Source organism: Juglans regia, chromosome 3 (assembly GCF_001411555.2).
Source record: "Juglans regia cultivar Chandler chromosome 3, Walnut 2.0, whole genome shotgun sequence".
In the NCBI taxonomy this organism is placed as follows: Eukaryota; Viridiplantae; Streptophyta; class Magnoliopsida; order Fagales; family Juglandaceae; genus Juglans; species Juglans regia.
Genome location: NC_049903.1, coordinates 7,932,937 through 7,957,959, shown reverse-complemented (window position 1 = coordinate 7,957,959; position 25,023 = coordinate 7,932,937). Strand labels below are relative to the sequence as shown.

The window sequence follows — 25,023 nt, the reverse complement described above, 5'->3', positions numbered from 1 at the left end:
ATATTAATAATTATATGAATTATTCATAATTCAACTAAATTGATGAAAAAATATTTACTAATAATACCTAAGAAAGGTTAACTTGAGTTTGAAACTGAAAAGTGTTGACGTTGTTCAACATAGAATTTGTTAAAATTACAAGAATTAATTATAAGTTTTACGAGTAAACTGTTGTTTATTAATTATATTTTATTGACTATTAATTTAATATATTTATATTAAATTTAAATTCAAGATAATTTAGCCATCGTTTATCTAGCTCTCACACGTGGGCCACCTATCTTCTTCTTTGATATTTCCAAGGGTTCAAGAAGTTATAGTTATTTAAGTTTGACAGAGGAATGACGTTCGACATGAGAAACTTAAAATATTAAAAAGAAAACAAGTTACATACTTGACTTGCTTCAGTCGATAGCAGTCAAACTCGGTCGGTCCACAACAATCGGATCAAATATTCTGAACCCCTTGATTTGCGACTGCGCGAGGACCAAGGAGCTAGCGAGGGGTTCGACTTCGTCCGTCTTCGTCATGTTACTGGGCTTGAAGTTGCCGTCGGCCTCATCCTCCTCCTCCAACTTCTGCGCCAGCCTCTTTGTATTTGTTTCTTTGTTTATCAGCTGCGTTTGTCCACCGAGAACTGAAGCGGCTGCAACTTATCTGCGCCATTTCTGCTTGGACGAAATCACGACCCCTAACAGCACCTACCGATCCAACCTCAATCACCTCCTCGCTTATCTCTCATCAAACGCCACTCGCACCACCGGATTCTACAACGCCACCGCCTCCTCCGAAACCTCCGAGGACACCGTTTACGGCATATTCCTCTGTCGCGGTGACCTCCCCGCCGAAGCCTGCCGTGACTGTGCTGCCGGCGCAACCAAAGACCTTGTCCAGCGCTGCCCCGAGGAGGAAGGGGCCGTCGGTTATTACGAGGAATGCATGCTACGCTATTCAAGCCGGTATATCTTCTCCAGCTTGGCCCCTGACCCTAACTCTTTAACCTCGGGCAATAAGAACATTTCTGACGCAATCCGGTTTAGTGAGCTACTGAGGGCATCATTCAACGAGTTGGCAACCGGGATTTCAGATCTTGGGCTTGGGGCCAAGAAGTTTGGGACGAAGGAAGCGAGATTCACATCGTCACAAACTGTGTACACCCTTGTGCAGTGCACGCCGGATCTGACCGGTTCCGACTGTAATAGGTGTCTTCAGATAGCGATGTCGTATTTGCCAGGTTGCTGTAGTGGAAAGGAAAGCGCCTCAGCTCTCTTTCCCAGCTGCACAGTTAGGTACAATGTGCACCCGTTTTACCTGACTGTAAACACTTCGGGGGCAAGGCCTAATCCACTTGTTCCTCCACCTCCTGGTAAAGTTATATTCTTTTCTTGCTCTTTTTTAGGGGATAAAGAAAGGAATCCGAAAATACCGAAGGTACAGTTGGTTTCTCAATTATGATTAGAACTTTGTTTTTGCTTTCCCATATATCTGTGTTGTTTATTTTCATGATGTTGGCAGATGTTAACATGTAAAAGTCAGGCCTTTTTCATCTTCTTTACTAACTACTGAAAGTGGTTTTTTTTATTTATTTAAATTACTGAAAGGCTTACTAGTGTAAATACAAATAGAACATCAAACGAGTTCGGAAAACATTGCTGGATGATACCCTACATATATAAACAGACATTTGGTTTCTCATTCGTCGTGGTGACTTCGTAATTTCAACTTCAGATCAACATAGGTTACTGTCCTTGCATTAATGTTCTGCAAAAATAACTAATGGAGTGCCATTGTTGTTCATGCAGGAAAAGGTCGAAGCTCATCGCTGACTATTATTATCGTTGTTGCTTCAATTTCCGTCTCTACGGCGCTATTCCTTATGGGCTACTGCTTCCTCCGTAAGAGAGCAAGAACAAAATATAACGCTATGCAGGCGGAAAATAGTAAAAAAAGTGGAACTACGGATGATATTTCCACTCTAGAGTCCTTGCAATTTAATTTTGCTACGATTGAAGCTGCAACAGAGGGGTTCTCAGTTAATAACAAGTTAGGTGAAGGAGGTTTTGGTGCGGTGTACAAGGTAAAGGATGAGTCCTCATTATTTGTGTACTCTTTTTTGTTTTTGCGAGGACTCTACTCGTTGAAATGTTCTAATGGCTGGTTAAAGTATGTTGCCAGGGTACACTTACTAATGGACAACAAATTGCTGTGAAGAGGTTATCGAAAAGATCTAGTCAAGGGGGAGATGAATTTAAAAATGAGGTTGTATTAGTAGCCAAGCTTCAACACAGAAATCTTGCAAGGCTAGTGGGATTTTGCTTGGAAGGAGAGGAGAAGATTCTTGTATATGAATTTGTTCCCAACAAAAGCCTTGACTATTTTCTATATGGTTTGTCCCTTTTAAGCATATTCCTAATTTTCATGAATGTTGAAGGATATATGAGGATTGAATCCACTCAAATAGGGCGTTGTTTGCAGTTTGCTAATCAACCAATTTATTGAGCTTTGTAGAACTTAAAAGAAGTCAATTGATTAAATTTCGTTTTCTCAAAAGGTCTTTAGTGTACTTAATTTGAAGTTGATTGAATTTGTTGATACGTATCTGATTTAAATATTCAGACCTGATAATTGGGTTCTAATGAATGTGTAGACCCTGAAAGGCAAGGACAACTGGACTGGTCTAGGCGTTACAAGATTATTGTAGGGATTGCTCGAGGAATTCTTTATCTTCACGAAGACTCTCGGCTTAGAATCATACATCGTGATCTTAAAGCCAGTAACATTTTGCTAGATGGGGATATGAATCCTAAAGTTTCTGATTTTGGCATGGCGAAGATTTTTGGAGTTGATCAAACACAGGGAAAGACCCGTAGGATTGCCGGCACATTGTGAGTTCTGAATCTTTTTTTATTTCTCTTACTTAATATGAAATCTACATTCGTGAAATTATCATCTCTTCCAAGTAAAGTAAGTGCTGTCGGGGAAAAAAAGTGAAAAGGTCCATCTTATATACTAGAAATTCTTATAAGTTAGAGATGCATAGACACCAATTTTCCTTGTGTCAGTGACTGTCAAGAGCGTATGCATCAAAGTAATTTTGACAGAGGACTTTACACTAGTTAGGTACCAAGTTAGCATGTAGTATAACTAACATTGGTGTATCAATGATGCTGGTTTGTAGTGGTTACATGTCTCCAGAATATGCCATGCATGGAAAATTCTCTGTAAAATCTGATGTGTACAGTTTTGGAGTCTTAATTCTAGAGATTTTAAGTGGCAAGAAGATCAGTTCTTTCTCTCAATCAGATGGTTCTGGACACCTTTTAACCTATGTGAGTATGAACCAAATATTCTGATTTTATTTTCCTGTTTTATTGCTGACATCATCACATCCATTTGGGGAGGAAGAGAATAACATGAGAACGTTGCTTGTGCAATTGGTGCAGGCTTGGAAACATTGGCGGGACGGGACACCCTTGGAGTTGTTGGATCCATCCTTGGGAGATTCTTACTCAATAAATGAAGTCATTAGATGTCTCCATTTTGGATTACTTTGTGTACAGGATGACCCAGCCGACAGGCCAACAATAGCATCGGTAGTTCTAATGCTAAACAGTTACTCTGTTGCTTTGTCCTCGCCTAAACAACCAGCGTATTGGCTTCATAGTCGAACAGAGCAAAAACTGCCATTAAAGGAGCCGGAGGCGGATCAATCCACAAGCAAATCAATGTCATGCACCGTCAACGAAGTATCTGTTACTGAGCTGTACCCTCGATAGTATGAGCAGCATGGGATTCAGTATAACCGGCAATACTCAGTTGCTAAGGGCAGCTTGCCAGAATATCACTGGTTCTGCTATGAGGGAAAACTAGCGGACCGGAAATTCCGAGGACTGAAACTCTTACCAAGTTGATTCGGGCCGATCTATCAGCTTAGTACCGTTCTGCCTACATAAGAGCGTAGGTACATTACCATCCTGCTCCGTGTATGTTGAGCGAGTAAAATGACTGCTTTTAAATTTGTGCGCGCATATATAAATAAATAAAAGTATTGGTTTCTATTGATTGGACATTAAAGAGTTGCTGGTCCCTTGCAATTAGAATACAACATAATTTACCAAATCAAATGACTAATTAATCCACATTTTATACGTGTGTACACGTGTACATGCACATATCAAGCTTCAGCCATGAAGTAAGACTTGTGGGCTGATTTCTGATTTTATTAATATTTCAATATTCGTAGAACTGTTCTCCCTCTCTCTCTCTCTGATCTGTATAGAGTAGAATTTTTCATTTAAAATTTGTTGTCTTCTTGAATTTCTTGTCATGTTGTTTCAGTTCTTAAGTTTGGTCTGTTTACGTAACATGCCGTCACTCGTCAGTTTCAGAAGCATTCTACCTCTGCCTAGAAGCACATCAAGGCTTGAATTAAACGACATGGGGCAAAAAAATTTCAAAAGTGCTAGAAAAAGGAAATGCATCTAAGATCAAAATATTCGGACCCCATCAAACAGTTGAAATCATTCTTTAAATGAAGGTATACATTGTATACTATGCAACATTTATATACTTCAATATTCCTCGTCACTGACTCACTGACTTTGCCTTAAATTCCACGAATCTACTTTCTACTTTTCCATGCCTTATTTTCCACGTCTCAACCCTCTTTTCTGTCGTAGGCCAGCAAATCGAAAAAATCATGACGCGGCTTGACCAAAACACTTTGACTGGGGGTCAACGTCCACCCGGGCACGTAAACGCTCACGTCCAGTAGCGCCAGTGATCTCGTTATATATTGTGATTCCTAGCAAGCATTTTCGAAGAAAGATCAGAAGATAGAAACTCTTTATAAACCAAACCCTCTAATTCCAAGTTCCAAGATACTGATCATTAAAGAAGAAAGAAGAAGGAAGAAGATATGGGCTTGCCCTCTTTCGACGTCTCCATGATCCTAATTATGGTTCTATACTTGCTCGGTTTCCTTAACCTTTCCAGTGCAGCAGTACCAAATTACAGAGTCCATGTATGCCCAAATGATACCACTTACACCCCAAACAGCACCTACCAAGTTAACCTCAGTTACCTGCTCTCTTCCCTTTCCTCAAATGCCACGCGTGAAGGTGGTTTCTACAACGCTACCGCCGGCCAAACTCCTGACACTTCAACTTACGGCCTCTTCCTCTGCCGTGGTGACCTCAGCACAGATACCTGTCGAGATTGCGTGGCCTTCGCCGCCACAGAGATTGTTCGGGTGTACTGCCCTGTTGAAAAAGTGGCCGTGATATGGTATGATGAATGCATGTTACGTTACTCAAACCGGTCAATCTTCTCCACCATGCAGGAAAGACCTGGATATTTTATGTGGAACACGAGGAATGCAACACAGCCAGACCAGTTCCGTCGGTTGGCGGTATCCACATTGAATGACTTAGTGCCTCGGGCCGCAAATGCTACGTCCGGTGCTAAGAAATTTGCGGTGAAGGCGGTCACAAATGCTTCGGGATTGCAGGAATTGCAAACCCTATACAGCCTTGTCCAGTGCACCCCGGACATAAATAGCTCCGATTGCAGTACGTGTCTTCGGAAAGCCATCACAAGCCTCCCCAAATGTGGTCCATGTGATGGGAAGGAAGGGGGTAGAGTTCTGAGTCCAAGTTGCAACGTCAGGTTCGAAACATACCCATTTTACTTGACACAATCAGCCGCTGCACCCGCACCGACACCGATACCTGTGCTCCTCTCTCCGGCTCGAGGTACTGTCCTTAGACCGAAAGGTCAAATCAGAATTTAAAATCAGAATTTACTACCAATTTTCATATATTGATATATATCATTCAAATACGATGGCATGCATGCGTCATAAATGAAGACAGGATTGGCATGGTGAAAGTCTTTACACCTCGAATTGTTACGCATATATATATATATATATATATATATATAGGTGATGAGATTAAAAATTTGTGAAAATAATATGTGAATGATAGTAAAATTATTTGAATTAAGATTTTTACAGAATTTTAAAAAATGAGAGAAAATTTTAAATAAAAAAATTATAAAGTTAAAGAGAGAATATTATTTTTGTTATTTTTGTTTTGTGGTTTGAAAATGTTGAATTATTTTTTTTGTTTTGTTTGAAAGTTTGAAAAAATTGTAATGATTAAGGAATGATTAAATAAAAATTTTAAAATTTAAAATTTTGAAATTGAAAATTTTTTATGTTTAAATAGGGTTTGATTGTTGAGATCAGATAAGTTGGGACGATAGGATATCAAAGTTTTGTAAAACAAAACCAAGCCTTAGTGCCAAGTTTTGAACTTCTCTCTTTCAGATCCTACCTGGTTTGTAGTTTGTTCAGATGAAATATTGTAAGTGATTATGGTTATTTTGTTCTTACTTAAGACAATTTATAGAAGATAATCGAACAATAAGACGTGGTTAGGACCCAGCCTGACAATCATTAATTTATCTGTCAGTGGAAGGGAAATTCGCCTTGTGAAAGGAATACTGTTGAGGCAAAATTAGTTGTCCTTGAAGTTCAACTACCTTTTGTTTTAAGATCGGACTTTAGCTTCTTACAAGTTATGGTATAAGATTGGACATTGTTGATGCAACAGCTATTGTACACTGTACAGCTAGGCATACTCATGAAAACATTATGATTGATTTATGCAGGAAAAGACAAAATATCAACGATAACAATTGTCATCATTGTTGCTTCAATTGCTGTCTCTCTGGTGATCTTCTCTGTGAGCTACTGCTTCTTAAGAAGGAGAGCAAGAAAGAAGAAGCCCAATGCTCTACCCGAGGAAAATGGTAAACAATTCATAATTATTGAATTGAATTTATCCAATGTGTAATTTCCACATGTCTGGAAACTGTTCTTGTAGTGTAATCCTTTTATATGTTTGTTGGTAATAACTGAATCCATAACTTTTCTAATTAAGTTTTTGTTAAAAAAAATGTAAGTTTAGATAGTGGAAGTCACTGAAATATTGAAAATGTGCATGAATGAAAATCTAAGGAATTCTAAGAGAATAAGAAGAAACTGTCTAGTTCTTGGTTTCATCATACGATATGGTACTAAAGATCCTAAGTCTAAATCTAATTGTTAGAGTACACAGATCAGCTGCACATCAACTGCGGAATATAGTTGACAGTTAAGTCTGTTAGTCCAGTCAGCAGTTGGTTACAATGTATCGCGTGTTAAATTTAGATCAGCTATATATATTGATGTACATACGAAATTATTATGAAGTTTTCTCATTCTTTAGTATCTTCAATTTCATTTCTTGATTCTAGGTGATTGGATCACCTCTCTGTTCCTTTTGTTCTCTGTTTCTACACTAACAGAGAAAAATATATATATTAACAAAGAATTGCACACACACGTGATACTCAAAAGAAGTATTTTTTTATATGCTTCCCTGCACAGCTAAAATTTCCTACAATGTTTTAAGGCATTTTGTGTGCATAGCAGCCAATGAGATTACAACTGTCGAGTCCTTGCAATTTGATTTTGCTACAATTGAGGCTGCCACAAACAAGTTCTCAGATGATAACAAGCTGGGTGGAGGTGGATTTGGTGAGGTTTACAAGGTAGGAATTACTCATTTCTTGTTACTGTTGATTTATTCAGTGCTTCTGAGGTGGGGAATTTATGAATTCTATTTATCTATTCTGATTGCGTTGAACTACATTATCAGGGTACATTTCCCAATGGACAAGATATAGCTGTAAAGAGGCTCTCAGGAAGTTCTGAACAGGGTGCAGAGGAATTTAAGAATGAAATTGTTGTGGTAGCCAAGCTTCAACATCGAAGCCTTGTGAGGCTATTGGGATTTTGCTTGGAAGGGAGGGAAAAGATGCTCGTCTATGAATTTGTGCCCAACAAAAGCCTTGACTATTTTCTGTTTGGTTTGTTGTCCTTTCTAGCCAATTGTCCAATGTCCTTTGTTTCATCATACGATGCGTGTATTGAGTATACGTTTGATTTTATTGATATTAACACGTCATTCATTTGAGGATCAAATTCATAAAGGAAGGGTTCATTTTAAGAGCATACTGGAAATCATGAAGATGCAAGAGATAGAGTAGTGCAAGTACTCTGATTCTTCTATTCTAATCCGAATGTTGTATTTCGATGATCTGTAGGACCTGACAAGCAAAGACTATTGGATTGGCCAAGTCGATACAAGATTATTAGAGGAATTGCTCGAGGAATCCTTTATATTCACGAAGATTCTCGCCTTAAAGTCATACACCGAGATCTTAAAGCCAGTAACATCCTGTTAGACGAGGAAATGAATCCAAAAATTTCAGATTTTGGTATGGCAAGGCTTTTTGGAGTTGACCAAACGGAAGGAAATACCAATAGGATTGTCGGGACATAGTAAGTATTAGATAAAGAAAGTTACTAGAAATTAACGAACTTTACTATTTTTTGTCTTCGTAACAAATCAATCTCATGAAAAAGCAGAAAGAAAACAGGTCATTGTGATCTGAAAAAATTTGATATATAGTTACTGATGGATAATTTAGAGATATATACATTGTTAGTGCAACCTTCCCTGCATTACGCATTAGATATAATAAATGCATTACATTTTCAGCAGAACCCAATTGGCTGTGAATGTAGTTAATGATGATCCACACAGGTATCAGATGTAATTCTGTGATTTCATAGTCACTTGGTAACATTGTTGATATGTTTGCAGTGGTTACATGTCTCCAGAATATGCAATGCAAGGACAGTTTTCGGCAAAATCGGATGTATATAGTTTTGGTGTCCTAGTACTAGAGATATTAAGTGGCAAAAACAACGCTTCTTTCTATGAATCAGACACTGCTGTGGACCTGTTGACCTATGTGAGTATGAAGAACATATGCTGAAGTTTCTTTTCTTTGTTGACACCAAGAATTAATATTGACTGCTTGATGCAGGCTTGGAAACACTGGAGCAACGGGACATCCTTTGAGTTATTGGATCCGACTTTGGGAGATTCTTACGCAACAAATGAAGTGATTCAATGCATCCATATTGGCTTACTTTGTGTTCAAGAAAATCCAGACGACAGACCAACAATGGCATCAATAGTTGTCATGCTTGAGAGTTACTCTGTTACTTTGCCAACACCTGAAAAGCCAGCATTTTTCCTCCAAGGTGGATTGAATCAGTCAAGCAGGCCGACCAAAGAGCTGGAGTCAGATCGATCTTCGAGCAAGTCAATTCCATTGTCTGTCGATGAATCAAAGATTACTGAAGTATACCCTCGATAGAGTGAGTGCAACGACTTGACCTCCAAAATTAGTATCTCTTATAAATAAGTCATGGAACACCAACACCATATGCTGCATATTATTTCTTGCGAAAAGACAGTTCATGTATGTGTAATAAGCTTTTTATGCAATTCCTCTCAACGGTTTGGTTTGGTTCTTAACAATATTAAAATGGAATCCAAAGTCGAACCGAACAATTTTTGGGACACTCTGATATTCCGACAGAGGATGTCTTCCAGGAAACTACGGCCGATGAATTAGAAGTCCAACTGAATTTTCTTTTGTTAATTGAAAATGAAGGATCTTTTAGGGTGTGTTTGGGTATTAAAGTATCCTCAGTACTTTTTAAGTATTCTCGTACTTTTGAAAATACTTCACATGCCAAACAATCTAAAATATTCTCAATAGGATCCACAAACTCACTTCAATCTCTACTCATAACTATTCACAAACATTTTATAATACTTATCACTATTATATATAAATAATAAATAAAATCACTACAATATTTATCACTATTAAATATAAATAAAAATCTCTATAATATATAAATAAAAAATAAAATCACTATAATATATAAATAAAAAATATTTATCACTATTATATATAAATAAAAAATAAAATCATTATAATATATAAATAAAAAATAAAATCGCTATAATATATAAATAAAAAATAAAATCATTATAATATATAAATAAAAAATAAAATTACTATAATATTTATCACTATTAAATATAAATAAAAAATAAAATCACTAAAATATATAAATAAAAATTAAAATCACTATTATATATAAATAAAAAATAAAATACTATAATATTTATCACTATTATATATAAATAAAAAATAAAATCACTATAATATATAAATAAAAAATAACATTACTATAATATTTATCACTATTATATATATATAAATAAAATCATTATAATATTTATCACTATTATATATAAATTAAAAATAAAATTATTATAATATTTATCATTATTATATATAAAAGTAAAATAAAATCACTACAATATTTATTAATATTAAAAAATCACTATAATAAAATCATTATAATATTTATTACTAAAAATAAAATAAGTATAATATTTATGGGACCCACACATTTTTAAACTATTTACTCAAAAGTCAACAACTCAACATACTTTACACATCCAAACAATTCAAAATACTCTCAATGGGACCCACAAACTCACTTCAATCTCTACTCATAACTATTCACAAACATTCTCAACACTTCTCAATAATTCTCACTACCCAAACGTACCCTTAATGTCACGCTGACCGGCCACTAATTTAATCATTTCTTACGCCAAACAGGGATATAATTTTCAAGAAATTTTCCAAGTCTTCGTTAGTGGAAGTCAATCGAGCATAAAGTATTTGCATAGGTTGTTTCGTGGCAAAATCTATGACAACGAAGTGATGGAAGTTTGTAAGTTTGGTTTAATGTATAATATTCTTACGTTTCAAAAAACAGAGGTTGAATTTCTGAGAAAAAAGAGTTCGAATATGTTACGATAAACTTCCGAGCTGCTTCAAAAGCGGCACCTACAACTCCACCAAAAACCTAAATTTGAGCCCATTAGTTCACACTACGAACACCATCTCCTTCGTTAAAAGCCTCTCTTTATCGGAGGTCTTAACCTTGCCAGTCCGAAGATGAACACGTGGTCGGCAATGGTTTCCTCAAGATTGCTTCTTTTCAGCCTTGCTATTTTCATGCTAATTGCTGTAGTCGTCGGGCAGCCAGCCTTTGATCTAAACTCTTTTTGTTCATCTGGAGAGAGCGACTGCACTGCTAAACGTACATCCGACGCATGCATCCAACATCACCTCCGCCGCTCCTCCCTGTCATCCTACTCAAATGGTTCTCCCCACATCCATTTGAGATTACCCCACTCGAACGGCTCCAATATTGTTGATTTATTCATGTGGAACACGCCATTTTGTCAAACAGATTTTAGATTAACTGTGGTACTCAAAACATCCGGAAAATATAGGATTTCATGGAGGAGCCCACCTCGTGCTGCAGCAGCACTTGGTAAGTTTGAAGCAGAGAATATGCTAATTAGGAGGGTGGGGGGATGGATTAGTGGCTTATATTTTTACTCTAGCTATAATTTTTATAACCCTCTTCCATGTTATTAGAATAACAATTCTCATCGTTTGATAGGTTTCTACCACACCTGCACTGGAGAGGACTCCGATATAGTCTATGGACAGGCGCTTCGCAGAGGGGATGTCAACTCCACAGTTTGTCGGATTTGTATACAGACTGCAACCAAGGAAATCTTAAAGCAGTGCGTAAGTGAAGATGCTATGATATGGTTTGAACTCTGTTTGGTCCGGTATGACTCGGTTCAATCGGTTTACATGAGTGGTTCTTTTACCACCGGTAAGTTCATAAACCGACGGTACAACGCAAGTTTTCACTGGTTGCTCGACGCCCTCCGGCCCCTCCCAGCTTCTCAAGGTAAGGATGTGACTAGCTAGGTCATCAGTTAATTTTCTGCATGTCGATCCATTATAATGCTGTCACATAATTAAAAACGATATATAAAAAAAGAAAAAAGAAAAAATATTACTAGTCGATGAGTATTATTTGTAATGGGCTTTACAAACCAACATTGTCACGAGATGTAAACGGCCCTTGTTTTAATTTGTAATTAATGTCGACTCTATGTATGTCTTACAATTTCATTAAAAACAGTACTTACAAATTTTGTTGATCATGATGAATATGGAAGTTAAGGATGTATGATGGATCAAGTTTTTTTTTTTTTTCTTCTTTTAGCAAGAATTTAGATTCATGAGTTATATATATTGATGAGATTAACTTCAAACCAGATTAGGTGAATAAGGGATTTTAAATCCTCTAATAAAATTTTGACACATAAAAATTTTAAAAGAATAATAATAAAACCACACAAGCAAATCCACTTTTTCTCTATTTCTCCCCCTCTCCACTCTCTTTCTCTATTTTTTCTTGTGCTGAGCTAATTTTTGACATAGACACCCAAATTTGTGTGCTTCTCTTTATGAATTTGCCAATGTTTATGGACAGGCAACAAACACCCAAAAAGATTGAAGCACCAAAAACTCGCGATAGGACGCCATCTCCTAGTATACAACAACCTTTCTATAAACCCTCCGAATTTGGGCAAGAAGGAAAGGGTGAGAAAATTATATTCAGCTTTCTATTTTTTCCCATCTCTGTTTTTTTTTAACCATTTTCTTGATTTGTATTGCAAACCTTTTTGTGATTTCTTATTTGAATTTGGAGATTTTAGGCCAACAATGGTAGAGTGAGGAGAGAGAGCACACTGCCAAATACAATAAGAGAGAGGAGAAAGATATCAGAGCGCACGACGAGAAAAGAGAGGGAGCAAAGGAAGAAAAGAAAAAGTAAGTTTTACTTCCATGTTGTGCATGCGGTTCTATTATTTTTCTTTTAGAATGCTTATGTGTCAAAATTATGTTAGAGAGTGTAAAAGTCCCTAAGATAGACTTGATATTTTCTATGAATTCCGACGCTCCAAGAACGCTCCAAGAATGGCTTTCTTCTTGAAAGTTTTTTCTTGCTTCGTTTGACGCAAGTAATGGCTGCTGCTGCTATCAACGGAGGTCGGCGTCCCTTCGTGGATCTAGTATCGGTGGTTCCTCAGCCTCTTCCAGATATGTCTGTGGCCTTTCGTCTGCCGAAGTCTAAGGATGGAGAAATTTTTTTCCAGTTTTCTAAGGAGGAAGTCCAACGTTCTGCCGAGCCTTTTCGGTATTCGATCGTGTTGAAGTTTTTGAGAAACAGACCATCATTGGATGCCATTCGGTCCTTCATTCATAAGCGATGGAATCTTGATGGAGTTCCAGTCGTCTCCAATATGCGGCATCCTCGGAATGTTTTTATTAGAATGGTTTCAGAAGAAGATTGCAATAAGGCTCTGTCTCGTGAAGTCAATGATATAGATGGGATTCCTTACCGTCCATTCCACTGGACTCCAGAATTTAAAGAAGAAGAAGAACCTCGCTTGTTCCGGTGTGGATTGTACTTCCAGGTTTGCCTCCGAATTACTATCATGAATCTTTCCTTAAAATTCTTACTGCCCCTATTGGTAGATTTATTAGAAGTGATAACTCTACTCGTTGTGTTACTCGGACTGATGGTGCTCGTATCTGTGTTGAAATGGATGTTGCTAAGAAACCGTTACCTTCTTTTTGGATTGGAATGCCTGGTTTGGGAACTAGCAGAAAGCAAGAAATTGTTTATGAAACGTTGCCAGCGTTCTGTTCTAAATGCCATATACAGGGACATAATTTAAAGACTTGCCGTGCTGGGAAAAAAAATGTAGGAAGTAATGTGTGGGTTCGGCAACAAGAACCGATCGTGGAGGAGCCGACGGATAAGAATAATAATCCAGTTCTTGAAAATACAGACGTTGAGCCAAAAGAACCAGCAGAGGAGAATCGGGTAATAGTTGTTCAAGAGGATAATCTTGATCATGCGGAGTTGGAACCGGAAAAGGATCAAGAGGATAATCTTGAGATTCCAGAACTTGCGGAAGAGATGATTCCAAGAATTATGGACGGAAATTTGGATTGCGCGAACCGTTTAAGGGAAACAGAATTGGAAACTGATATGAGAGAGGGGGTAGTTATTCCTAGTTCTGCAGAAAAAGATATTTATGATGGACCTAAGGAAGAGGTATGTCTGGAAGATGGGTCGATGTCTGATCCGGAACCTGAGAAATGTGCGGAAGTTTTTTTGCAGGAGAAGGAATATCACTCGGCTGCAGAAGATGAAGTTGTTAAGCGTAAATATCAAAAGAGGCAGTTTGAGAAGATTCGTAGTTCTAGGCGGGTGATCACTAGAACACAAAAGTTTTCTCAATGATTGGATCAATTTTAGTTTGGAATGTAAGAGGTTTAGGTACCTCTAAGAGACGTTTACAAAAAATGCTATCTAAATATAAGCCAAAATTGATAGTGTTGCTGGAACCTTTTCAGAGTGTGGTTAAAATCCATAGTTTCATGCGGTTTTTGAAATTTGATGAGGCGATATCAAATGAGACGGATGGTGGTAAAATCTGGGTGTTTTGGAAAAATGAATTGGATGTGTAGGTGGTTCGAATGAGTTCGCAGTTTGTGTCATTATGTATTACCGAAGGAAATAATCATTTCTTGGGTAATTTTATTTATGCAAAGTGTAATAGGCTTGAGCGACAGCTGCTTTGGGAGGAGTTGAATTCGGATAGAATGGGTGTGGAGCCGTGCTTGTTTGCTGGGGATTTCAATGTAATTCGGTCGGATATTGAAAGGTGTGGTGGGCGTCCGAGGAATAGAGTTGCAATTGATGAGTTTAATAGATGGATTCATCAGGGTGGGTTGTTGGAAATGAATTCACAAGGTGGTAAATTTACATGGTGTAATGGTCAGCAAGGGTTATCTAGAGCTTGGGCAAAGTTGGATAGAGTTTTACTTGATGCAAATTTTCTGTCTCTTTTTCCGACTGCTCATTGTTTGTATCTCCCTAGGACTACGTCGGACCATTGTCCTATGGTTATAGAATTTTTAAGTGATCCTTTCTCTTATGGTCCACCTCCATTTCGTTTTCAGCAAATGTGGGTTGAGCATCCGGATTTTATGACTTTTGTTCAAAATGTTTGGTCTGAATCGGTTATAGGTTCGGGGCTTTTTAAATTAGCTACTAAACTTAAAAAACTTAAGGTGGCGTTGCGTGTATGGAACAAGAGTGTATTTGGGAGAACTAATAATCAGATTGCTATTCTTGACGATAAGATTGAGAATCTGGAAAATTTGTTGCAGAGAGATTGGGATGATGATATTGAAAGGGAATTAGTGAGGAGTTCTAATGAGTTGTCTTCTTGGAGGCTTAGGGAGGATATTAGATTGGCACAAATGGCTAAAATTAAGTGGAGATTGGATGGTGATAGGAATACAAAATTCTTTCATGTTTGGTTATCTAATAAAAAGCATAGGAAAATTCATCAGTTGAGAACTTCGAATGGGTTGGAGTTTAATTCTCCGGAAGGAATTCATCTTGGAGCTGTTGATTATTTTTCTGAGTTTCTTCAAAGATCTAATCCGGTTAGGGAGGTGCCTGATTTATCTAGTTTAATTTCGTCGGTTATTAATGATGAGGATTGTGTCCGGCTTTGTGGGATCCCTTCGTTGGTTGAAGTGAAAGAGGCTCTATCAACTATTCCTATTAATAGTTCTCCGGGTCTAGATGGTTTTGGCGCGGGTTTTTTTATGAGTTGCTGGGAGGTGGTTAAAGTGGACGTTTTAGAAGCTATTTCAGAATTTTTTCTATCAAAACGCCTTCCGAGATTTTATTCGGCTTCTTTTATTGTGCTTATCCCGAAGGTAGATGTGCCTTCGGGGTTTGATAAATTTAGGCCAATTAGCCTTTGTTCAGTTTTCTATAAAATTTGTTCAAAAATTATTGTGAATCGCATGACAGGTTTCCTTCCCAAAATGATTTCTCTTGAACAATGAGCGTTTATACCTGGGCGAAGTATTTTTGAGAATATCAGTCTTACCCAGGAAATGGTTCACTCTCTGAAGAGGACGTCACATGGTGGTAATATTATGATTAAAGTTGATATGGCTAAAGCATATGATCGGGTGGAGTGGCATTTTTTGCTTGAGGTTTTGAGGTGTTTTGGCTTTCCTTCTTCCTTTTGTGCTCTGATTCGTGCTTGTATTTCGAATGTGTGGTATTCTGTGATGCTTAATGGTACGACGAAAGGTTTCTTTCAAGGGAGGTGGGGTTTGCGCCAAGGGGATCCCCTTTCGCCTTACCTTTTTATTATTCTTCAAGAAGTGCTTTCTAGACTTTTGAAACAAAGCTTTGATGGGAACAAGATTGGAAAATTTTCCCAAGCTAGAGGTACTCCTCATATTTCTCATCTTATGTATGCTGATGATATTGTTATTTTTCTGAATGGGGGTAAGAAATCGGTTAAGGAACTGTTGTTGGTTTTTGAAAAATATGAAAAATGGTCAGGTCAGCAAATTAGTAAAGAAAAGACGGCTATATTTTATTCTCCTAAAATTTCGTTAGTAAGAAAGAGAGATCTTAAAAGGCTGACAGGGTTCTCTGAAGGTTTGTTTCCTTTTAAATACCTTGGGGTTCCGATTGTATTAGGGCATCTTAAGCATGAGCATCTAGAGGAGATGATTAACAAAGTCTGGAATAAAATCAGTGGTTGGAAAATGAAATTATTATCTGCGGGTGGGCGCTTAATTTTACTTCGTCATTTGCTGTCTAGTATGGCTTTACATATTTTTGCAGTATTACAGGTTCCTCAATCTATTATTAAAGTTTTAAATCGACTGTTGAGCACATTTTTTTGGGGTGAGATTAATGGTAAAGGAAAAAAAAAGTGGGTGGCTTGGGAGAATATTTGTAAGCCAATAGAGGAGGGTGGTCTTGGTTTGCGGAATTTGGGGGATATTCAAAGAGTTTTGCACATGAGGTTTGCTTGGAATCTTTTGAAAGGAGAATCTCTGTGGGCTAGTTTCTTTAAAGGAAAATATGTGGGAAATTCGAGTTGGTGTCTTATTGATATGAGAAAAGGTACGAGGTTTTGGAAAATGATTGTCAAAAGTATTCCGAGTGTTTTTAATAATGCTAAATGGAGAGTTCGAGATGGTAATATTTTATTTTGGTATGATAAATGGAGAGATGAGGGTCCTCTAATTGATGAGTTACAGATAGTGGGTAATCCGATGTTGCAAGTTAAAGAGTGTAAGTTGTCCAATAGTTGGGATGTGGAGTTTTTGAGTACGTTGGTTGGTCAGGATAAGGTGGAGAGTATTATTGAGGCTTTGGCTGGGTGTAAGGGAGGATCTGATGTATTGATCTGGATGAAGAATGACAGTGGGAATTTTTCGACCAAATCCGCTTGGGATTATATTCGTGTTCAAGGATCTAGTATGGAGTGGCATCCTTGGGTATGGCATAAATTACTTCCACTTAAAGTTTCGGTTTTAATGTGGAAGGTGTGGTTCATGGCATTAAGTGTTGATGATCGTCTTCGGCGCATTGGGATCCAGATAGTTTCTCGTTGTGATTGTTGTGATGAAGGTAATTATGAAGACCAAGATCATGTGTTACTTACAGGTGAATTTGCATCGGCTTTATGGCATTTCTATGGATCTATTTTTGGTATTCCTATTGGTCGTACTTGGAGGGAGACGGTACAAATTTGGTTTCGAAGGGCATCTTTTAATTCTCAACTGGGAATAATAGTGGGGATTTTACCGTCTATTATTACTTGGCATCTATGGACTAGACGTTGTGCTGCGCGTATGGAGGGAAGGTTCCAGTCTATTTTTTCGGTTCGGCTTTCTATTAGTAGATGGATGAGAGTTGTAGTTCGAGATATGAAAAAGGTTAGTAATTGTTCCAGACATGATTCACAGGTTTTACAGTCATTGAATATTCCTGTTTTGGTTCCTATTAGAAAGCATTTACAGCTAGTGGCTTGGCAAAAGCCAGCTCATGGGTGGTTTAAATTGAATACAGATGGGAGTAGTCTGGGTAATCCTGGTTGTTCAGGGGTGGGCGGTATCATTAGGAATGATCGTGGTCTTATGGTTTATGCTTTTAATTCTTCTATTGGTATCGGTACAAGTAATAGAGCGGAGTTGTTAGCTGTTCTTCAGGGACTCAAGGCATGTAAGGATTTGGAGATTAATTTTGTGGAAATTGAATTAGATTCGCAAGTGGTGATTTCGTGGTGGAATAGGAGAAGGTGTGGTGTGTGGTATTTAGAAGATTTTTGGGAAGATACGTTGGCTCTCATGGATTCTATGGTGTGCGTTGTTCGTCATGTTTATAGAGAGGGAAATAAAGTTGCGGATTGGTTGGCTCGGAGTGGTGCGTCGGGTCTTAATTCAGAGTGGAGATTTGTTAGGGAGGTGCCGAGGGTACTTCGTGGTTTAATCCGTTTGGATAATTTGGGTTTGCCTTCATTACGTTATCGTTAGTGTCTTGTTCTTGTGAAATGTTTGTCCGTTTTAGTAGGTTTGTAATTTTGTTTTGTAATTTTGACATCTGGTAATATTGTTTGTAATACTAGGTGTCGGTCTGTAACCACGGTATTCCTCCGCCACAAGTGAGGGTTATTAATAAAATTTGGGACGGGGTCACTCATGAACAGGTGACTTCGGCTCTTCTATAAAAAAAAAGGTCTAGCCCCTAGCCTCTCGCTATATTGATTTATTAAGACTATTCAAAGTTTTTACAGTAGAGCTTATGCTCCATGATATACTGTAGATCCATGAAATTTTTTGGCGTATATTATTGGGGTTCATAATCCTTCGAATAATGCAATGTTAATAATCTCACTTCATGCTAATTAAGCATTCTCAAGTAATAAGTTATTACATGCTTTAAAGTATATTTCTTCATATCCAGACGAGCCCTCAACAACAAGTACAAAAATATTATATATTCTATGTGCAGGGAAGGAGAGGAACAGTACATCTCGATATGTCGTCCTTATCGTTGCCGTTCTTCTAACTGTTACTTCTGTGCTACTAATCATAGCCTCCACAGGCATCTATATAAGAGCAAAGATGGCTAGGAAGAACGTCGGTAAGTACAGTGAATTTTGTTTTGTTTTTTTAATGCTTCAAAATTGGGCAGTGTATAATAAAACTTAATAGCATAAAATCAGACCAATACTGAGGAAACAAGTTGTCTTGTTTTTTACACAAATCATCTCAATTTATTTTATTTCAACTCATCTAATCATTATAATTTTTTTAAAATTTTTTACATAAAATATAATAAATAATTTATTTTTTTTAATTTTAAAATAAAAATTATATTATAATAATATTTTATTCAACTTTTATAACAAATGAGATAAGTGTACTTATTAGTATTTTAATGTGGGGCCATACTCCGGTAGAATTAGAAATATGGGAAAAGATTTGGCCTCAATCTTTAGGCCCCCGAGCTGTTTGTAATCCAGTAGTGATTGCACACGCTGGTCTAGAGGGTAGAGACCATTTTCCCACGATTTTTGAATTACGAGGGGCTTAAATCTAAATGGATGAATCGATGATCTTTCAAGCCCCCACACACTACTTGGTTTGTAGTGAAGGTAAGTTAGATTAGGAGAAGGCTTGGCTTCCTTCCGTAGAAGGGGTGATGGACCTCTGATCTAGAGGGAAATAAATTATAGAGTGAGGACAATAGCGATAATGAGTCTGTCAGTGAGGGAAGCCAAGAATATATGAGTAGCCCCCTTCTCTATTCATCTGCCCTCTTTCCTTTTGGATGTACGTATTTGGATTAATGTGGCAGGAGTTGTTACTGGGACAATGCCTGGTGAGGGGAATGAGGAACTATTAACAATGCGTAGCCCCGTCAATATGGTTCCTAGCCAACCAAAGAAGAACAAGGGGAGACGTTCATTTTTGTCTGCTTGTTTTGTATTCCGTACAGAGTCTATGAACATGGGTAGCCAACAGAAGGTTAGCCAAGCCACTGGAACGAGTCAATATAGTTCAAAGCTACAGGAGGCACTGGACAAGTTTGATACAGGATCCAATGACAGTCAGCCGGTGTCTCATTTCTACTGTTTCGACGGCAACGTGGAGAAATTCCTACGGTTCACCATCCCTAGGGAAGGCGTCCCTTTGTTGGAGAAGCTCCACAGCCGTTATGGTGACTTCACAGCAGAGTGTAGGCTAGGAAACATGGCTGGGAGCATGTTTCTAAAGCTTCTATCTGCTATACTTCTAGATATTTGCCGCGTGCCCTTGAAGGACTTGGATATTACTCGTGTTTACGAGTGGCGCGATGCACTGAAGGAAGTTCTCGCAACTGGCTTTGACGTGCGATTTCTACTTGGTCATCTCCGCCACATGATTGTGGAGTTTCACAACCCTCCACCAGAGCAGGAGCTTGCGGAGTTGGAGGCCACAATTACAAAGAAAGAAGCTGAACTGTTGGAGCTAAGGGCCAGGAAGGACAGGCTTGCTGTTGCCTATTCTTCTTTTGGAGTTGGATCTTGTTTTGACCATATACTTATTTAGTGTTTCTGTAATAACTAGGTGAAACTTTACGATTTTCTGGTTTTATTTGTTTTTTGTTTTTTTTTTTTGGGAATGTTTGATTAAAGGAGTTTCGTGAGTAAGAATTTATATTTGGTTATTGTATATATCTTAGGACGAATGTTATTTGTTTGGCAGTTATGCAAAAGTAAATATTAGTTGAAAATATATCATTTGATTCATGCTGTAGTGATTTTAATAGTGAGGAAAGTTGTTGTTGGGTTTGTGGAGCCTGGCAAATTGTTGTGGTGGCCCGACTTGATGATCCGACCCAAAAATGATTTGTTATGGTTAATGAGTGGATTTTGACACTATTTTTTACTTAGGAAGCACCAGACAGAAAATTTGCTTGATGTTTGCTCAACATTGAGCCAGAAAGTTTGCCCGAGTCATAATCAAAAGTGGGCTCGAGCAAAACTCAGACAAAGAGTTTGCTCGACAGTCGCTCAACTCGGAGCTCGAGCAAACACCATATAGAGAGTTCACTCAATGTACGCTTGATACTCCACTTGAGTGAATATTGCAGAAAAGTGAAAATTAAAATTTTATTCTTGTAACCCTATAAATATATTTATTATGAATAGTATGATCGTTTTGAATAATGAAATTTCACTTCAAAGTAAATTTTGTAATTGCTCAGCATAATAAAATCCTTTGTAACTCCATGAATGTTGGCATGTTGTCTAATAATGTAAATTTGTATCATGTGATTGATTGTTTACTTATTTCTTGTTTGCTTTTACTTTTTTGTCATTTTTTTCACAATAGTTGTTGTTTCCTCTGGCTAGCTATGCCAAAGAACAACATGTAACAACAACGCATGCGTACACGTGCACAGTTTTGTTTGAGCAGCAGAGTGCATTTCTGACACGAAAAATGCTATGGGTCTCGAGACATTGTCCTGATAATATCTCTTGACTTTTTTTTTACTTAATGATTAATGAATTGTTTTTTTTTAATGATGTTGTAATTTTTTTTAAATATTTAAAGAGATTAAAAAAATACATAAAAAAAAAAAAGAAAAAAGAAAAGTGGATTACACTTTTCCGGACACATTGTTGGTAGCCCTAGGATGAGTCTTTGACGTTTGGTACTTAATTAGGAGAAAATCTCTTAGAGTAGCAAAGCATCTCACTTACTTCGAGCAATTGACTTTATCTTTAGGCCAGCAAACCTTACTACGAGCTCTATCTGCCTTGATCCTTCATGATTATGGAAGGGCATTCTCAAATCGAAGACATTCTTAGAAGAGGTTGTTGCTTCAGTGATCCCAAGAATCGCTGACTACAAACTGTCACACGCGTGAAAGGTCTGATGGGAATAGAGAGCTGGGCTTGACGTGGGCCAGGACACGGGAGGCTTAGTAAGAAAAGGCACAGTGGAAGGCATAGAGTGGCACTTGCAGACCCTGTTATCTGTTTTTTATCTTTCTGTACATCTGTAAGGCCTTATTGAGCCCATTAGGATCTTTAGCAATAATTATTACTATTTTACCCTTATATGTTATGTGATATTGTAATCCTATTGGATGGCACTCTGGGAATGCCGCGGGTGTGTAATGTTAGTTACTAATATCCTCAGTGCGTGGAAGGAATCATCAGAACAGTTATTTGAATACAATTTCCTCATTTTCTCTCTAATTTTCTGGAGGATTCTCATCCTCAAAGTGAGAAAATTACATTGATCTAGTCTCTTTTCACTGAGTGTTACACAAACCCTAGCCAAGAGTAACAGGCAGCTCAACAATCAACTGGGTCTCAGAAATCATTACCAACAATCCTTGTTATGCTGTTCTTAAAATGTCTCCTGATGAATTCATTTCTTCTTTTTGCAGCTGTAGTTGTAACGCCTCGTTCCTAGAGGTTCGGAGAGTTAGCTATTAATACTTAAAATTAACTTAAATAACACAACTATAAACTCCAGAAAAAAAATCCCATAAAATATTAATACACTTAATCAAATCAAAAATCTAAGTTCCTCCATGGCGACAATAAAGAAATCCCCAATAACATAAATTAGAAATTCTCCAAAAACTCGAAAACATCCTCAACTCATCAAATCAAATACCCGAAAAAATAAATCAGCTTACTAACTACGACTCTCAAATAAGCATTTGTACCCTCAGGCACTTATTACACTACGATCATCACACGTTGCTAAACTTTCTACTCTTGCTCCCCAGCTGAACCATCAAAATTATCTGAAAAATATATGGAGATAAGGGGTGAGTTATCAACAACTCAGTAAGCAGAGAACATATACCAGTGTATAAACATGAGCATTTACAGAAATTAGAATGCAGAACAAAACATTTTCATTTTCAGAGTGCGGAAGCAGAACATGTTATCAAAATATCAGAACAAAGATTTGGAAATAATTTCATTCAAAATATTCTTTGGCATAAAATAAAATATCATCATTATCATCAGAACATCATATCAGAACAGAGGCCATATATAATCCTCGTGGTAGGGTTGTGCATCTACGGATAGCCAAGCAGAACATAAAACACTCTGTCACCAAGGTGTGCACTCAAAACAGAGACCACTACTATAACCCGTGGCAGGGCCGTATCCACTATTATTACCCGTGGTTGGGCCGTATCCACTATTATAACCCGTGGTTGGGCCGTATCCACTATTGTAACCTGTGGTTGGGCCGTATGCCACTATTATCACCCGTGGCAGGGCCGTAACTGAACAGAACAGAAACAGAATCAAATTCAAAACAGAGAGTCATGCCAAAGGTTTTCAGAAATCACGTCTTTTCCAAACAGTGTACTGATAAAAAATCTTCGGAACAGAACAAAATCATATCACAACATAATTTATGCACAAATTTAATATTCGCTCTCATTTTCAAAGTTTAGAAACAAAATGTCAAAAATAAGCTCATGTCTACACCAATCATGACAGAAAATATTTTCTTCTTAAACAGAATCTCATGAGTAATGCAGAACAAATAACTGAGGTAGTTCAAATTTCTTTTCATAGCAAAACATGCACATTTTCCAAAAATGACCTCAGCTCATTTTATTTTAATGCAAAGTCTAGTATAGGAACCCCGCTTACCTGGACTTCTTAGCTTTTCAGAATTTTCCTCAAAATGTCGAACAATTAACAATCGTCACCTATCAAATAATCAAGTAATTCCCGTAAATTTCCAATCAACCACTTATTTCGATATTTAATCTTAAATTTCTAAAATAACCTACTTAATTCCTCAAAACCTAAAATTTCATAACCTTAAAATTTATCATCTTTTTCTAAAATCCCCACTGTCCAATTGATAACTTTGACTAAAAACATTTAAAAAATCTAACTTATTTATTAATGAAAACACTTATAAAGTTCAATACTAGATAATATAATTATCCCAAAATATTTTAAAGTAAACCATAACTATTATTAAATAGACTAAAACATATCTAAAATGTAAAAACAACATTACTCCAATATTGTTTACTCTTAACATAAATCTTTACTTAATAACATAATAAAATAATTTTCTGTAATCATAATTAAATAACAGTGTACTAATACAAAAAAAATATATATATAAAAGCCCATTAATATAACCTGCAGTGAAGGGCATTACGGTAATTCAATTAGTTCCTTGAAAACTAACCAAAACAAAACCTACGTTAACTGAATAACATGCACGGCGGAAACTAACCAAGGGAAACCGAGGCACGCTTCGAGGGTGAGGCGCGACGGGGCTGATTGGAGGGACTGCGGTGGCGCGGCAGAAGAGCAGGAGCGGGGCGAAGCTTCCGTCGAGCAGCGCTGGGCACTAGAGAAGGAGAGGGAAAAGTGAGCGAGAGAGGGCAGAGAGAAAGGATGGAGTAACTGAGGGAGGTACTCACCACGAGGGACAAGGCGGGACTGAGGCGGCTCGAGGCTGACGGAAAAGTGACAATCGGCAGATTCTGTGGCTGGTCCGATAGTTTCCCCGACGTACGGTGGTGACTAACTGTATAAGTGGTGCTGCTCTGTTTTTGAGAGGAGAAATAGAGGATTTCAATTGGGTAAAAGCATGGGTTGCTGTTTCCCGTGGCTGTCGAAAGTGTTTTCCGAGGGTTGTTCGGGCGTCGGTTTTACGTGGAGATGGAGGTTAGGGGAGGGCGAACCGGGCAACAGTGGTGACGAACGTGTTTGGGCTTCCGTGAGGGTGTTGGACGGCAACAGGGATGGCTGAAAGGTGCAGAGATCAGGTTGCCGTTTGCGTGGGGAGGAGTTTCTAGCGGCGGCAGTGTTGGGTAAAATCTCAGTGCTTGGAAAAAACATAATCATCTATATATATGTGAGGTGAAACCCTAGAGAGTCGAGAGAGACGTGTGTGTGCATGCATGCCGTGAACGAATGCATGTGTGTATGCATGCTGTGCGACGGAAAAAGAAAAAAAAAAAGCCGTGCGAAAAAAATAATATAGACGAAAAGAGAAGGAAACGAAAAAAAAATAAAACAAGAGGGGAGAATAAAAATAAAATAAAAAAAATAAATAAACGGCATAGATCTCCAAATAAATAAATAAAAAAATTTACAATCTAACTATACTAATCTTGGATCCGGATGTTACAGTAGTAATGGACATGGACTGGTTTCTTCACAACAATATCCACCATGAACAAGCTGGACCAGA

General features: G+C 37.6%; 4 protein-coding genes across 5 annotated transcripts; all 4 read left to right on the top strand.

The window, feature by feature from the left end:
• The first annotated feature begins 370 nt into the window (after positions 1-370).
• LOC109018777 (cysteine-rich receptor-like protein kinase 10) lies at positions 371-4,058 on the top strand. The gene is made up of 6 exons (XM_035688417.1): positions 371-1,366; positions 1,803-2,077; positions 2,176-2,386; positions 2,648-2,885; positions 3,179-3,329; positions 3,444-4,058. Exons 1-6 carry the CDS (start codon positions 529-531, stop codon positions 3,774-3,776), a joined length of 2,046 nt encoding a protein of 681 aa, XP_035544310.1. The 5' UTR covers positions 371-528; the 3' UTR covers positions 3,777-4,058.
• Positions 4,059-4,830: 772 nt separating this feature from the next.
• On the top strand, positions 4,831-9,435 carry LOC109003351 (cysteine-rich receptor-like protein kinase 25). Of its 2 annotated transcripts, none has more exons than XM_035688421.1 (7): positions 4,831-5,753; positions 6,676-6,816; positions 7,481-7,599; positions 7,707-7,917; positions 8,155-8,392; positions 8,718-8,868; positions 8,944-9,435. In XM_035688421.1, exons 1-7 carry the CDS (start codon positions 4,919-4,921, stop codon positions 9,277-9,279), a joined length of 2,031 nt encoding a protein of 676 aa, XP_035544314.1. In that variant the 5' UTR covers positions 4,831-4,918; the 3' UTR covers positions 9,280-9,435. The 2 variants fall into 2 exon arrangements, with proteins under 2 accessions (XP_035544314.1, XP_035544313.1); XM_035688420.1 differs by having other exon boundaries at positions 4,896-5,753; positions 7,478-7,599.
• Positions 9,436-10,819: 1,384 nt separating this feature from the next.
• Positions 10,820-15,804, top strand: LOC109003350. The gene is made up of 5 exons (XM_035688429.1): positions 10,820-11,332; positions 11,465-11,764; positions 12,356-12,465; positions 12,582-12,696; positions 15,770-15,804. The coding sequence occupies exons 1-5, from the start codon at positions 10,951-10,953 to the stop codon at positions 15,802-15,804; spliced, it is 942 nt and encodes a 313-aa protein (XP_035544322.1). The 5' UTR covers positions 10,820-10,950.
• A 3,034-nt stretch (positions 15,805-18,838) lies between these two features.
• Positions 18,839-20,395, top strand: LOC108995836. Its single transcript, XM_018971466.2, has 2 exons — positions 18,839-18,913; positions 19,631-20,395. Exons 1-2 carry the CDS (start codon positions 18,895-18,897, stop codon positions 20,362-20,364), a joined length of 753 nt encoding a protein of 250 aa, XP_018827011.2. The 5' UTR covers positions 18,839-18,894; the 3' UTR covers positions 20,365-20,395.
• The last annotated feature ends 4,628 nt before the right edge of the window (positions 20,396-25,023 follow it).

Bases quoted from the DNA above. Each gene is read 5' to 3' on its own strand.
- LOC109018777 (XM_035688417.1), top strand. From the start codon at position 529: ATGTTACTGGGCTTGAAGTTGCCGTCGGCCTCATCCTCCTCCTCCAAC. The intron at 2,387-2,647 runs GTTTGTCCCTTT...ATGAATGTGTAG, and splicing joins CCTTGACTATTTTCTATATG to ACCCTGAAAGGCAAGGACAA. The intron at 2,886-3,178 runs GTGAGTTCTGAA...GCTGGTTTGTAG, and splicing joins CGTAGGATTGCCGGCACATT to TGGTTACATGTCTCCAGAAT.
- LOC109003351 (XM_035688420.1), top strand. From the start codon at position 4,919: ATGGGCTTGCCCTCTTTCGACGTCTCCATGATCCTAATTATGGTTCTA. The intron at 7,600-7,706 runs GTAGGAATTACT...CTACATTATCAG, and splicing joins GATTTGGTGAGGTTTACAAG to GGTACATTTCCCAATGGACA. The intron at 8,393-8,717 runs GTAAGTATTAGA...ATATGTTTGCAG, and splicing joins AATAGGATTGTCGGGACATA to TGGTTACATGTCTCCAGAAT.
- LOC109003350 (XM_035688429.1), top strand. From the start codon at position 10,951: ATGAACACGTGGTCGGCAATGGTTTCCTCAAGATTGCTTCTTTTCAGC. The intron at 11,765-12,355 runs GTAAGGATGTGA...GTTTATGGACAG, and splicing joins GCCCCTCCCAGCTTCTCAAG to GCAACAAACACCCAAAAAGA. The intron at 12,697-15,769 runs GTAAGTTTTACT...ATCGCATGACAG, and splicing joins GCAAAGGAAGAAAAGAAAAA to GTTTCCTTCCCAAAATGATT.